This window comes from Sciurus vulgaris (assembly GCF_902686455.1).
Source record: "Sciurus vulgaris genome assembly, chromosome: 10".
Lineage (NCBI taxonomy): Eukaryota > Metazoa > Chordata > Mammalia > Rodentia > Sciuridae > Sciurus > Sciurus vulgaris.
Genome location: NC_136470.1, coordinates 95812 through 109093, shown reverse-complemented (window position 1 = coordinate 109093; position 13282 = coordinate 95812). Strand labels below are relative to the sequence as shown.

The 13282-nt window shown below is 54.8% G+C and overlaps 2 protein-coding genes across 4 annotated transcripts in view; one reads left to right on the top strand and one right to left on the bottom strand.

Annotated features, from left to right (window-relative positions):
* The window catches only part of DIP2A (disco interacting protein 2 homolog A), a 79562-nt gene extending 75991 nt beyond the window's left edge, over nt 1-3571 (top strand). Inside the window, 6 exon segments of the mRNA XM_079100997.1 lie at nt 10-58; nt 61-83; nt 752-925; nt 927; nt 1392-1512; nt 1915-3571. Of these exon segments, the coding sequence (XP_078957123.1) occupies nt 10-58; nt 61-83; nt 752-925; nt 927; nt 1392-1512; nt 1915-2167 (621 nt within the window). The 3' untranslated portion in view covers nt 2168-3571.
* Nucleotides 3572-8820: 5249 nt separating this feature from the next.
* Nucleotides 8821-12392, bottom strand: S100B (S100 calcium binding protein B). 3 transcript variants are annotated; one of them, XM_079100664.1, is made up of 4 exons: nt 11874-12392; nt 11703-11838; nt 9665-10158; nt 8821-9263 (listed from the first exon to the last, which is right to left on the bottom strand). In XM_079100664.1, exons 3-4 carry the CDS (start codon nt 9800-9802, stop codon nt 9132-9134), a joined length of 270 nt encoding a protein of 89 aa, XP_078956790.1. In that variant the 5' UTR covers nt 9803-10158; nt 11703-11838; nt 11874-12392; the 3' UTR covers nt 8821-9131. The 3 variants fall into 3 exon arrangements, with proteins under 3 accessions (XP_078956790.1, XP_078956789.1, XP_078956791.1); XM_079100663.1 differs by having other exon boundaries at nt 9665-9802; XM_079100665.1 differs by lacking the exons at nt 11703-11838; nt 11874-12392 and adding an exon at nt 10635-11694.
* Nucleotides 12393-13282: the final 890 nt, after the last annotated feature.

Here is a 13282-nt window from a genome sequence, read left to right as displayed (position 1 = left end):
TCCTTCCAGATTCTTCCAGGGGTGAAGGTCGTCATTGCACACACGGAGACCAAAGGGCCCCTGGAGACTCACACCTGGGCGAGGTGAGTGCTGGCCAAGGCTGCCTGTTCGACCGGGAGGTGCCAGAGCCCTCCAGCCTCACCAGCTCTGCCCTCATCTCCTTCCTGTCCCGGATTTGGGGTTTCTGACTCTGGAGCCACACATGCTTTGGCAATCCTGTTTGGCCCTTTATCCCAGTCACTATGTTCCCAGACTGGCTTCTGGGCACCTCCCTGAGGTGCCCCACCAACAGAGCCTCGCGTCCCGAGGGCCCCAGATGACTGGAGGAGCTGCCATGAGCCAGCTGCCTGATGGAGGCCACCTGCCACTCTGGCCCTGGGTCTGTGCTGGGCGCAGGCAAACACACGTGTCAGTACCAGTGTGGGTACCTGTGTGGACGTGCACTGTGTGCTCAGGCCCCCGTTGTGTCAGTCTGGTCTGAGCAGCTGTGTCTCCTTCACCTGGTGCCTCTGGGGCCTGAGATGTCAGTCACAGAGCAGTGCACCTTGAACTAAGGAATATGAGTCGTTGTTTCCCTTGCCTTCCTCGCTTGTAGCTGTGTTCAGTCCTCAGAATGCAGCACTGAAAATGGCCCCCCCCCACTTGGCTCATATTTCCTCAAGACTGTTCATGGCCAGGGGCTGCCTCAGGACGAAAGTTGTGCTCTCTGGTTTGTGATGTGCCCATGTTCTTGTCCTCTGGGCCCCCCCAGATCTGGGTGAGCAGCCCCCACAATGCCACTGGGTATTACACGGTCTACGGGGAGGAGGCGCTTCATGTCGACCACTTCAGTGCCCGGCTGAGCTTTGGAGACACTCAGACCATCTGGGCAAGGACTGGCTACCTCGGCTTCCTTCGAAGAACAGAGCTCACAGATGCCAGTGGAGGGTGAGGGCCGCTGTGAGTGCCTGCTGCAGCCCTGGGGGGCAGGGTGGGCGTCCATGACTTGCCCTATGACCTGCTGCACCTGCTGCTCCTCACCATCTTGGACCCATGGCCTCTGTGAGGATGGGGTGAGGGAGGGTGGTGGCTATTGGTGATGGACAGAAGGCCCCTCCCTCCCAGACAATCCAGCCTTCCCAGCAGCTGCCCCAAGTGTGCCGGGGTGTGACGTCAGGAGCCATGGCTGGGGTCCCAAGGACTGCAGCCAGCCCCAGTGGCCAGGTTGCCCCTGTGGTTGCTGCTGTTTCCAGAGGTGTGAACTATTCAAAGTACACACTCCCACTTGTTGCCTGGGCGTTCGCCGTGGTAACTGCTGGCTGCCAGCCTCTCCATTGGCCTCTGCACCAGGGCCCCTGGCCAGGCCCTCAGTGGCTCTGCCTTCTGAGCACCTGCTCTTGCCTGCGTCCTAGAGCGCCATGACGCACTCTACGTGGTGGGGTCTCTGGATGAAACGCTAGAGCTCAGAGGCATGAGGTACCACCCCATCGACATCGAGACGTCTGTGATCCGGGCACATAGGAGCATCGCCGAGTGGGTAAGGGCCTGGACAAGACAACCCTGCCCCTCTGCGCACTTGGAGGGTAGGGTCTGGTCCTGCCATGCCACAGGGACAGGTCTCGGGAGGGACCTGGACTTTCTGGTTCTTCCTGGGGAACACCACCAGTGTGGACCTCCTTGCCTTCCCTGGGATTTCTTCCTCATCAGTTTTAAACCAAGAGGCTGTCCCCACATGTGCAGGCACAAGTCCCAGGCTCTGCCACATGTGCCTTGGGCATTTCTTTGAATGTGGTTCCTTGATGTCGCAGGCTCCTGGTTCTCAGCAGCAGTTGGGCTGAGGCGTGGTGCCCTGCGGGCATGTGGCCCACTGTGGCACATGCCAGCTTGCCTTGGCACTTTGCTGATACCCTCCGTGTGACTGTCTACCTCTCACAGTGCTGTGTTCACCTGGACCAACCTGCTGGTGGTGGTGGTGGAGCTGGACGGGCTGGAGCAGGATGCGCTGGACCTAGTGGCCCTGGTGACCAATGCGGTGCTGGAGGAGCACTTTCTGGTGGTGGGTTGGGTGGTCATTGTGGACCCTGGCGTGATCCCCATCAACTCCCGGGGTGAGAAGCAGCGCATGCACCTGCGGGATGGCTTCCTTGCGGACCAGCTGGACCCCGTCTATGTGGCCTACAACATGTAGTGCCCCCAGGGCCCGCAGGCGCCCGCCGTGCTCTGCAGACGCCTGTGCAGTCCCGGCCCTTGTTTCTGGAAGCACTTCCTGAATTCGCTGGAAGGTGCTTAGTCCTGCCAGGTACGTTCACAGACATGGACGCTAGGAGGAAAGGGTGGCCTCTGCTGTACTGCAGGGTGGCACTTCTTTAGGCTACATGCATAGTTCTTGATTTGTAAAATTCAGATATTTATTCCCACTTCAATGACAAGTGCATATCAGACCTGATCTGGAAAGAACCCAGAGGCCACAGCACAGCCCTCTTCCATCACCCAGGGCAGAGCCCGGCCTTGCAATCCTGGGCAGGAGCATGTCCAGGCCTCCCATGTGGACGGCGGCGGGGCCACGCTGGGAGCTTCCTCCTCGCCAGTCTTGTGTGGAGCTTGTCTGCACACGCTGTCACTTGTGCTCCTGAGGCCTCCTGGGACCATCGGGCCACGTGCTGTCCCTGCCCTCCTGTATCCAGTTCCTGCAGTTCTCGTGCCTCCACGTGCTGCTTCTCATGGAGTGTGCAGAACCGTCCCCCTCACTCCAGCAGACGGGGCGGGAGCCCAGGTCACTAAGGTAACCCCATCGTGCTGTCCAACCTGCTGGCCGAGGAGGCTGTCCCACGTTGCAGGTGGAGCTGTGGCCCTCCTCGATGGCGTGTGTGCCGAGTCCTGTGCCTATAGAATCGGCCAAATCATCTTCAGCCATTTCATTCAGACTTGACAGAGCTGAGTGATCTCACGTCATATTGTACCTGAACCAGAGAAGAGAATGTAAGCTCCCTGGACTGTTTTAGGGACTTGGAGCTGAACGCTAATCTGAGACAAAGATTATTTTTATAGAGCTAATTAAGAGTATGTTATAAGTGGTTGGGTTTAGGATTCCAGGGTGGGAAGTTAGGGATCACATGTGCTTCATAGAAACAACCAGGCTAGCCTGGGTAGTGCCTACTACAGCTCCACAGCGAGTCTGGCCAGCTGGCCAACAGCGTAGGGCATGCTGCTTGCCCGCAGTGATGGGCGACAGCATGGTATGTGGCAACTGGTAGTACTGGAACCTGACAGTGGTGTTGTGATTACGCACAGAGTCCATGTAGCTCATTGCTGGGCCCACAGAGGTCCTAGCAGTGGACTCGTTCTTCACCGTAGAATGACTGAGAAGGGACAGAGCTACCTAACCCCAATCTTAATGTAGTTTTTATAAAACAAAAGTCATAGACTTTTTGTATTGAAAGGTCAGTGGCAGTAAGACAAGGTAAAGCTATCTGGTAAATTAAGGTTTAAGAAGTGCATTAAAATGTTTTTTAAAATTGCTCTCTGGGAATTCTGTATATCACACTACAATTTTTATATCTTTATGTTAATAAAAGCTATTGACTATTTGTAATTCTGCATTTTTAAATGTGTGAAAGGTTTTAAAATTCACCCTAAATAGGATCTATTTTATGATGCATTCTTTCTTTCAGAATATAAAAACAACTATGCTTACAGCATACAATCTAGAAACACATTGAAGTATAAGGACGAGAATAAAAAATCTATGAGTACCTCTGAGTAATAGCAGCATTTGTATTAAGGTCAGTCTTTTGGGATCTGTTTTCTCCTTTTTACAGTTTCTTTCAGAATTGTGATGACATACCTATTTGGTCATCTGCTTTTGTACCTAAAAAGTCACAGGCATTCCTGCCGTTCACAGACTGCTCCTCAGGCCCGACGACTCGACCGGGGTGGGCCAGGTGTAAGCCCGGTGAGGCGCCGGTCCTGCTCGGGTGTGGCGAGGTCCGCCACTCTGACAGGCTTCCCCACGGTCTCAGCTCCGGGTGGGCTCACCCTCAGGGCCTGGAGCCCCAGCCCCCATGCCCTGCAGAAGGGTGGCCAGAGGTCACATCCAGCAGCACCGGCAGCGGGGTCGTGTGTGTCCACTGCCTCCGAGCATGCCCTTGCATGGAATGGCCTCCTGTCTGTTTCACAGTGGACCTTGCCCCCAGATTGGCATTTGTGTCGCGCTCAAGTTTTTCTTACTGATTGGTAGGAGCCATTTCACATTAAGAATCATCCTTCTGTATAGTCCTTAATTTCCCAAGTAGGCCATTTTTGTCTCGATCGTATTTATTTTAGTTCAGATGGTGTTTTAACTGTGGTGAGTTGTGCTTTATTGCAGGCTGTGAACATAGCTGACTCAGTTCAAAGGCAGTGCTGCAGAAGTGGCCAGTAGAGTCATGGCGCAGCACATGGCAGAAGAGTGCCTTACCTCCCGTCTGTTCAGGTTCCACCACAGGACCTGCCTTCTGCCTTCCAGAATGTTCCAAAGGGAGGCAGAGAGACATGGTGTGTCAGTGTGTTACTGGCAGTAAGTACATAGAAAGAGTAGGAAGACACTCCCTCCGAGACCGTCCGGCATGAGTTCTGGCTCTCGGTGCGCTGGGGCCACCTTGTGGTGCAGTGGCAACCTTCAGCGTTGCATGGCATTCATCTCCGTCACGTTCAATTTCAGTAGGGGAGAATTCCTTTAAAAGGTAAATAGGTGCAAAATTTCAAAACGAGCTCCTGTCAGGTTTTTGCTTCTTAGTAAATGAGTGTTTAAGAGGAATGGCCCCTAAAGTGTCTGCGCGGGTGGCTGGAAATCAACTGTTCTGGAGCTGAGGATGCAGTGCGTCAGGTGAGTGGAAAGCTCAGTAGAGGGATTCAAAGGCAGACTGAGCCAGCGGAGCTGAGAATCAGTCAACTTGAAGCCAGGTCAACAGAAGTCATCAAGTCTGAGGGGCAGTGAGAGAGAGGACGGAGGAAGCATGCAGGGAGTCTGCAGGACCCAGACTCCACTCAGTGCACAGCATGCACGTTCAAAGAGGGGGCAGAGAGCAGCCAAAGAAACAGTGGCTGTAGACGTCCCAGATTTGCTGAGAGACATGAATATGAACATAAGAAGCTTAAGAAACACAAGTAGGCACTCAGAGGAACCACACAGGTCAGCACAATGGAACTCTGAAAGCCAGAGAGGAGCGGGATCTTGAGGGCAGCAGGAGGGCATGGCTTGTCCCATGCATGGGCTCTTCAGCGAGGTGTGAGCAGATTCTTCTCAGAGGCCAGAGGCCAGCAGGTCATGAACTGATAGATCCCAAGGGCTAAATAAACAGATGAGGGTGACCAAGAAGACCTGCCCACCGTGAACCTCCCCCAGCCAAGACACCAAGAGAACGCTCGCTTCCAGGAGACCTGCCCACAGGAGGTTCTGGAGCACTCTGTAGAGGGGCAGTTAGGACCCCGGGCAGCAACATGCAGCCCCCGAGGGCAGGGACCTCAGTTGGCGTTTGGTCTGAGAGCTGGTAGGATTGCAACTTTGGTTTGCAACATAATTTAGGAGGCCAAAGAATTTCAAATGATTATTAGTTTACTTTTGGGCGTATAGTGTATAAAGATGTGATCTTGTGACGTCTACAGTGGGAAGGGCTGGGGAGACCTGTTAGTGAAGCAACTTTTTTAATGACACAGAAATTAAGGTGGTAAAATTGAAGTCACAGTGTTAGCATTTGGGGATGTTTAATATAATCCATATGGTTACTGCAGAGAAAAAATAGCTGTAGAATATACACAGAAGGAAATGAGAGCAGAATTTAAACATTTCACTACAAGAAATCAACTAAACACAAAAGAAGACAGTAATGCAGGAAATGAGACCTACAAAGCCATGTGGCATATGCAGTAAACACAGCAAAAGGGCAGAAGTTCCCTGTCAGTGGTTGTGACCATGCGGGTCAGAGGTTGGCATGATCTACCCACCTGTGTGTCTGTCTGCAAGGGGCTCATTTTAGATCAAACACAGAGTGAGCGCACGGGAGATATCCCATGGGAATCTCAACCTGGAGAGCAGGGTAGCTGTGCCACCAGACGCAGAGGACATCACACGTTAATAAGAACCTTCCTATAAGAACCTGCAATGACTACAGGCATTTGCACCTGAGGAAGGACTGTCAAAATACTTGGGAGGGGAACTGATGGGCCAGGCAGTTGTGTGACAGTGGAGACATCAACGGCCCACGCTTGTGGACAGAAGGACCAGACGAGATGAGGGGCATCCCTGTGACGTGCCACCCAGCATCAGCACCGACAGGCAGCGCGTGCCGAGGGTGGAAGGTGCTCGGGTCCCCAGTGAAGGGCCTGGCCTGGCAGGACAGCACCTGCAGCCACCAAGGTCTCTGCTGGTGCCGCTTCCCTTACAGGTACCTTCCCAGGATGGTGGGTGGCTCTGGGGTCTCATCCCAGGAGCCCCGTATCTTGGGCTTCTGGGGAAGCCTCATGTGGCAGGCAAAGTGGAACCAGTCTCCCTCTGGCCAGGACAAGATAAAGGAGGAAGGCCTAGGCCAGGCCCCAGGGGCCAGAAGACCTCCCACCACGTCCCACCTTTCTCAGGTCCCTACACCTCTGTCTGCCAATGGGAAGTCCTGACAACCAGCTTGTTGAGTGAGGCCAGCAGTCAGCTCAGAACTGATCCATCCCCATGCAGTTCAGAAACCACACTAGCTGCACACTCCACAAAATTGAGGCTGGTGTCTCCAAGAATACCTGTGCCCTTCACCCGCTGCAAGGCCCTGGAGTGTTCCCAAACTACCCCCTGCACCCCCATTGCTGCTCCTGCCCCAGACCCTCTTGTCAACGTGGCTTGCACTGTCCAGGGCACTTCCTGAGTTTGGGCAGGGTCCACCCTGGCTGGAAGCCCTGCTGCCTCTGTGGACCTTCCCAGGGACTGGTGGTATGGGTGCTTTGCAGCTGGAGGACCCAGGTGTCCTCACTGGGCTGTTCCCCTACAGCTCTATGAGTTGCCTAAGGCTGCTTGGTAGGAATTTCAGCATCCCTGTAGGGACATTACCACCTTGGAAGGTCTGCCCAGGGAGGGCTTTGCTGCCTGCCCAAGTTCTGCCCACGTGTGGTCAGTACAGGAGTGCTGCTGGCATGAGAATTCAGTTCCTCCCAGAGAGCTGTGGAGTGCCAGCAATCACCACAGCCTGTGTTTCTAGAAGGGCCTGAGTCATGAGGGAGCTGCACCATGCCCAAGACCACCATGTTTGAGACTTTCCACAACGACACATTGAAAAGCAGCAAATTCATGAGCTCAGCCAGTTTCCTTGGCTTTACTGAACTGGGTTCCCCCAGTTTCACTTGTAAGCGAGGCAGCAGACACTACAAGTTCTTCATTCCATTCCTGTCTTAATTATGACTGTGACCCTTGACACTTCACTCCGTGGCACTGGGTTACAGAGGCTGTGAAGGGTGAGGCAGCACACAGGGCTAAGGGGAAGGGTCCCGCCCCCACAGACTCCTGTGGGTAGGCAGATGCCACACTGGCAAAGTGGGTCTGAGCAGTCTCCTGCCCAGTGGCAGGACAGTGGGGCTGGCTGAAGCCAGGTCATGGCTGGTGGCCGTACCCTACGTGGGCTGGGTTGCAGCTGGTGGTGGATGAACCTGTGGCTGCTGTGGCTGATATTTGAAAGGTGCATGGCTTGAGCAAACCAGCCTGTGTCCTAAGGTGCAGGTCCTGCTCTGGCACCGGCTCTGAGCAGTCACTTGGGCAACCGGAATCAGGAGGGAGTAGGCAGGCCCTGACCCTCCGAACAGGCAGCCCAGCGGGCCCACCTGGGCTCCCTCCAGCCAGCCACAGAAGCCTGTGCTCAGGTTGGGCACGGGTCTGAGCTCAACCCAACGCTGCTCCTCTCCCTCATGATTGACCCAAGGATGGGTCCGTGACCCACCCAGGCCAGATGTTCCCTGTGAGGCTGGGGAGGTCAAGTTGAAGTCCAGGAGGCCAGGGGAGGTTGGGGGAGCCTGGGGAGGCTGGAGAAATCAGGGGAGCCCTGGAGAGGCCAAGGAACGTTCAGGGGAAGCTGGAAGAGTGAAAGAGAGCAGGGAGGGAATTGGGGAGAGGCTCCAGGGCCTCGCTCGGGCCTCGCTCGCCCTGGGCATCCTCTCCCTGGCATGGGCAGTCCCATGTCTGGGACTGTGACCCTCACCCCGACCTGGCAGGTAGTGTGTGTGTACTTCATATTCACTGGGTACAGAGAACTGGACAGTGCATTTTTTGTTTAACACAAATACAAGCAAGCAGTTGATTTATAAATTTCCCAGTCTGTTCCCTTAATAAAATGGGAAGTAGGGTGGATGAGATTGAGTTTTCCTTGAATATTCATAACCTGAATTTGAAACTTGGTGTATTTGAATGTGCAGATACAAAAGCATTGAGTTCAGCCTGCATGTCTCCTGACTAGACTTCACCAGGCAGTGAGCAGGCCAGAAGTGACCTCCAGCAGAGGCCCACGTCCCGGGCACCTGCAGTCCACAGCCACACACTCTACCTTCAACCCGAGAGGAGGCACGGAGCACACTGCTACAGCACAGCTGGCTGGAAAGGCAGCCTGCCCATGTTCTGCCTCATGCATGCCCATGGGCCAGCAGTGTCACCCAGAAGGAGAATTTGCCAAATGTGGGATTTGGATTCTCGGTTCTGAGTGACAGTGCCAGTACTGTTGGTTTATGAGATGTATTTTCCATTTCTGCATGGTCTTGCTCTTTTAGGCAGGGGCACGTGTGGTCAGGCCATCGGACTGCTGGGGACTTTTTTTGCACTGGACCACAGATGTGAGATGGGCAGCCTTTCAGCCTTTTCCAGTGGGATGTACCGGAAGCCTGGGGGCTGCAGGTGGTGCTTGCTGGTCTATCCTCTCTGTCAGGGTCTGAGCGGCACTGGCCCTGGCTGTGAGTGGACTCTCCTAAGTGATTATTGCCAGTGGTCCCTACACGAAGCCTAGTGCAGCAGAAAGAGTGGCGCAGTGCTGGAAAGAGCCTCAACTTTCCCCTCCGCAGACCGGGCTTCCGACCCAGCTGGCACTGCAAGCTCTGCTGCCCCCTTGTGAGGCCTTCGTCCCCCAGGCCCAGCTCTGCTGCCTGCTCCTTCTCGCTCACTCGTGCTCAAAGAACTCATGGCAGGTCACCATGGCGACGAAGGCCATGAACTCCTGGAAGTCGCATTCTCCGTCGTCTTCGTCCAGTGTTTCCATGACTTTGTCCACAACCTCCTCCTCTTTGATTTCCTAAGAGAAAAGAGAAGTTGCCCAACCTGTTTGTAAGCAGCATATGGGGAAGACTTAGAGGGGGCAGCACCGTGCCTGCCAGGCTGCCTCCTCGGTGGATGTGGGTGTGTCTGGCCTCTCGCCCCAGGGCCCTTGCTGCACGTCTGCATGCAGCCACGTCGTCCCTGCCCAGGAGCTAGCTCTAAGGTCCCTAGAGCTCACTTGGCAAGCCAGGGTGCCCTCAGCCCGTCCCACTGCCATGGCCACCTGTGCAGCCTCAGGTTTTCCGCAAAGGGACAGAGTATGGCTCAGTGGTTCCCACAGGATTTCAGAAGAGGCCCAGGAGTCCCGAAACAGCCAGAGTCACTTGGAGCGACTCAAAAGAGGACACATGGCAGTGGTCAGTGGAGGGCAGGACTCACCTCCAGGAAGCGCGGGAGCTGGTCCTTGAGGAGCTGCTTGAGCTCCGACTTGCGCAGCCTGTGCTTGTCACCCTCCCTTCCAGAGTACTGGTGGAAGACGTCGATGAGAGTCACCATGTCCTTCTCTAGCTCCGACATCTGGAGGTCAGCAGAGAGGCGGCTCACGCCTCCTGCCTGACGCCCTTCTCTGCAATGGCCCCTGGGTGGACTGTCAGCTCGTCGCCCAGGGCTCCCATAATCTGCCACCCTGCTCTCCCCTCTGCCTGCCTCCTCTCCCAGTCAGTGGGAAGTCTCAGCACAGATGCAGAGCAGGGCGGCCCCTCTGCCCTGCATGGTCACGTGCAGGTGAGCAGAGCAGGGAAGGCAGGGGCACAGCCAGCACACCCCGTGGTGGTCTGGCGACGGGGAAGGGGTCCCTGTTCCTGTAGCTCAGCCTTCATCCAGGGTCAGGACTAACTTACTTTCTTTTGAATTCATGTGTAAGTTTCGGCCACCTGAAATAAGAACGTGACTAGGCATTTATTTGGATGGTGAAGACCATAACAAAAGCAGATGTAAAATTCATCTGGGAAGATAGATAAGGTGGGGCACACCTGTAAACACAGTGATTTGGGAGGCTGAGGCAGGAGGATCACAGGTTCAAAGCCAGCCTCAGCAGCTAAGCAAGGCCCTGAGCAAATTAGCAAGACTCTGTCCCCATGTATAAAATAAAAAGGGCTGGGATGTTGCTCAGTGGTTAAGCACCCTGGGTTCAGTCCCTGGTACCAAAGAAATGAATAAAGTAGACTTGCCACAGTGTCTTGAGAAATACCAAAGGCCACCGTATTTGGCAGTCACCTCACTGAGCTAGTGTCCTGAACAGGCAGCAGGCAGGGCCCCACCACCGGTGCAACCTGGAAGCTGCCCAAGATTCCCCCAGACCCAGGGCACCTTCGCCAAGACCCAGAAGCCCTTCTGACGTAAGACGCACCTGCATGCTGTAATGTTAAAAACCAGTTCAGAGGTTCAATTTCCGTGCTGAACGTATCAGATCTTGAGTCATTTGGAATAAGATGTTCATAATCTATTTGTTTCTGAGCCCCAAATGCAACAGGGTCAAAGACTTTCATCGGCCTGATCTCTGCTGATGTCCTCCACTAGGGTCTGTACTTGGTCTGCTCTGAAGCCCCTAGGAATCTGATATTACGCACAGAGCAATGCAGCTGGGCTGAGCCCTTCAGCATTTCATACTCTTATCCTTTGAACTTGGCTTTTAAACTAATGATTTTTAAGAAACAAAACAAGAATCTCGAGAAATTGGTATCACCCTGATGGTCCCCCAAGTCCATGGTGACAGGAAGGGAGGCCAAATCCTCCAGTGGGATGTTTTCAAAGGCGTCAGACATGATTCCACATGCTAGAAAATGCTATGAAATGTGTTTTCATGACCACATACTAATTAGTTACAAACTCTTTCCTGTAAAATCCCTCACTTTGTCCTAGGAAATGGTTGGTGGTGGAGATATCTTTTCAGAGAAATGGAAGTAAACGTGCACTTCCTTCTCAGTTCCTGCTGCCAGCACTCTGCGTTAATTATTTCATACTAACACTGGAGCCCCTGGGGCCCTCTGAAGAGGGGCCGCCTTCTTAGAGTCAAGACAGAAGTGAGATGCAGCACCAGTGCCTGGCCAACCCCCTTGTGACCATTAGTAGAGACCTGCTCATCTGGGCCCCGGGGACCCTGGTATCCAGGTAGGGGAAACGGGGAACCAGGGGCCCCTCTGGCATCCAGCTCTCACACTCAGCCCGGGGCACTGTGAGCTCCAGTGAGCCTCCTGGCAGCCCTGGGAAGATGTAGGCCTCTCCTGAGCCACCTGAGCCACCAGACCCACGGCCTCTGGTTTGCAGCCCTGGGTGTCTGGTGATGGCAGGTCTAAGACGTGACACCCACCAGCAGTCCCAGAGGGTCTTTTAAAGCTACCACCCAGTTCCCAGCTCCACCTAAGTCCCTCCAAAAGCAGAGGAGCTTCCCGAGTGTCATGGGTCAGTGACTCCTCACCTTCTGGTCACCTTCTGCTGCCAGTCCTCTGGCTGGGGTGTCCGAGTGGCTGGCGTTTGGACAGGCAGCCTCTTATTCCTTCCTCCCAGGGAGCTGGGTGTGGCCCAGGCGGCCAGTGGTGGGGAGGTGGCCAGGCCTGCACACAGGGCTGCATTGACTGGGCACCCAGGCCTGCACGAGGCTGAGGAAAAGGCCCGCCAGCGGGACGTGCCAGTCAGCATTCTGTGCTGTGCTTGTATCTGTGACGTGAATATTGATTCCTCTAAAGACAGGCTTGGGTGGAGCGAGCAGAGACAGGGATCCGTCATTCGAACAAAGCAACTCAGAGCCAGCCTGGACCCTTCTGAGCAGGCTCAATGAGGAGATTGGGCAGCCCTTGGCTGGTTGCAGTACAGAGGTCCCTGAGCCACTCCGTCTGCCAGCTGTCTGCACTGCCCCCACCCGTAGGCACAGTGCCCAGGACATGGGTGCTTCACAGCCTTGGCCCTGGCTCCACAGGCTGAGCCCAGCACACTGGACTAAAATTGCAGTACCTGGTGCTCAGAGCTCTAGGGGACATGCTCGTTTATGAAGGGCACAGTGCCAGCTGTACCCTGGATCCTCTCCCTTCACCTGGACATGCTCTGGAAGAGTTGGGAGGGACGGCATGCCCACTACCAGCCGAGGGAAGCCACATCCGGGCTGCAGTGGCCCTTCGCTGAAGCTGTGTCCTTCTGACACGACGCACAGGAGCATCCATCCCCAGGTGTCTTCACCAGTCAGGCCCTTCTGCCAACCCAGGTCAGTAGGAGGGTGGCTGGGAGGCTGCTGTTCCCTCACACCAGGCTCTGGACTCCTCCCACCCACGAGTGCCTGCTGGAAGGCACAGGGCAGCCTCACCAGCCCGTGCAGAAGGCCTGAGGTGGCCCCACCCCACCGGGGGTCCCAGGGTCTAGCCTAGGAGCTGTTAAAAGAATTAAGGATAGGAACCTGCAGAATTTGTCCCTGTCCTGGAGGTGGTTACCCAGGATGTGGATGGGGTTTGGGTCCTAAAAGGCGCTCAAGGACTCAAAAATGCCCAATAAGCTGGGCATGGTGGCTTACACCTATAATCCCAGTGACTTAGGAGGCCGAGGCAGGAGGATCATGAGTTCCAGGCCAGCCTTAGTAACTTAGTGAGACCCTGTCTCAAAATAAAAAAAGGGCTGGGATGTGGCTCGGTGGTTAAGCACCTTTGACAGAGATTGATTTTTAGTAAAGAAACAGAGATCACTTGGCTTATGCTCTGACGGTTAGTGGGTCGCCTCTTTCCCAAAGACCTGAGACCACGACTTTGCCTGGGGATCCAGCCTCACCATCAGGCCAAGCAGCTGGAAAGTGAAAGAAGTGGACACTTGAACGTGTCTGGGGGACCTCGTCATGTTCCAGGAGAGAAACTGAAGCAGTGCTTGACCAACATTCCTCCATCAGAGACAGGGACCCATTGAGCCTCCTCCAGTGAGCCTGTCCCCTGTCTGTCCCCAAATCTGAGATGCAACAGCCAGGTGTCTCACAGAGCCAAAGGATGAGGCTGAGGGACAGTGGGAGCAGAGTGACAGAAT

What these genes read in the sequence shown, in the direction of transcription:
- S100B (XM_079100664.1), bottom strand. Translation starts at nt 9,802, where the DNA reads ATGTCGGAGCTAGAGAAGGACATGGTGACTCTCATCGACGTCTTCCAC. An exon ending in AGCTCCCGCGCTTCCTGGAG is followed by an intron (nt 9,264 to 9,664) that starts GTGAGTCCTGCC and finishes CTTTTCTCTTAG; the next exon opens with GAAATCAAAGAGGAGGAGGT.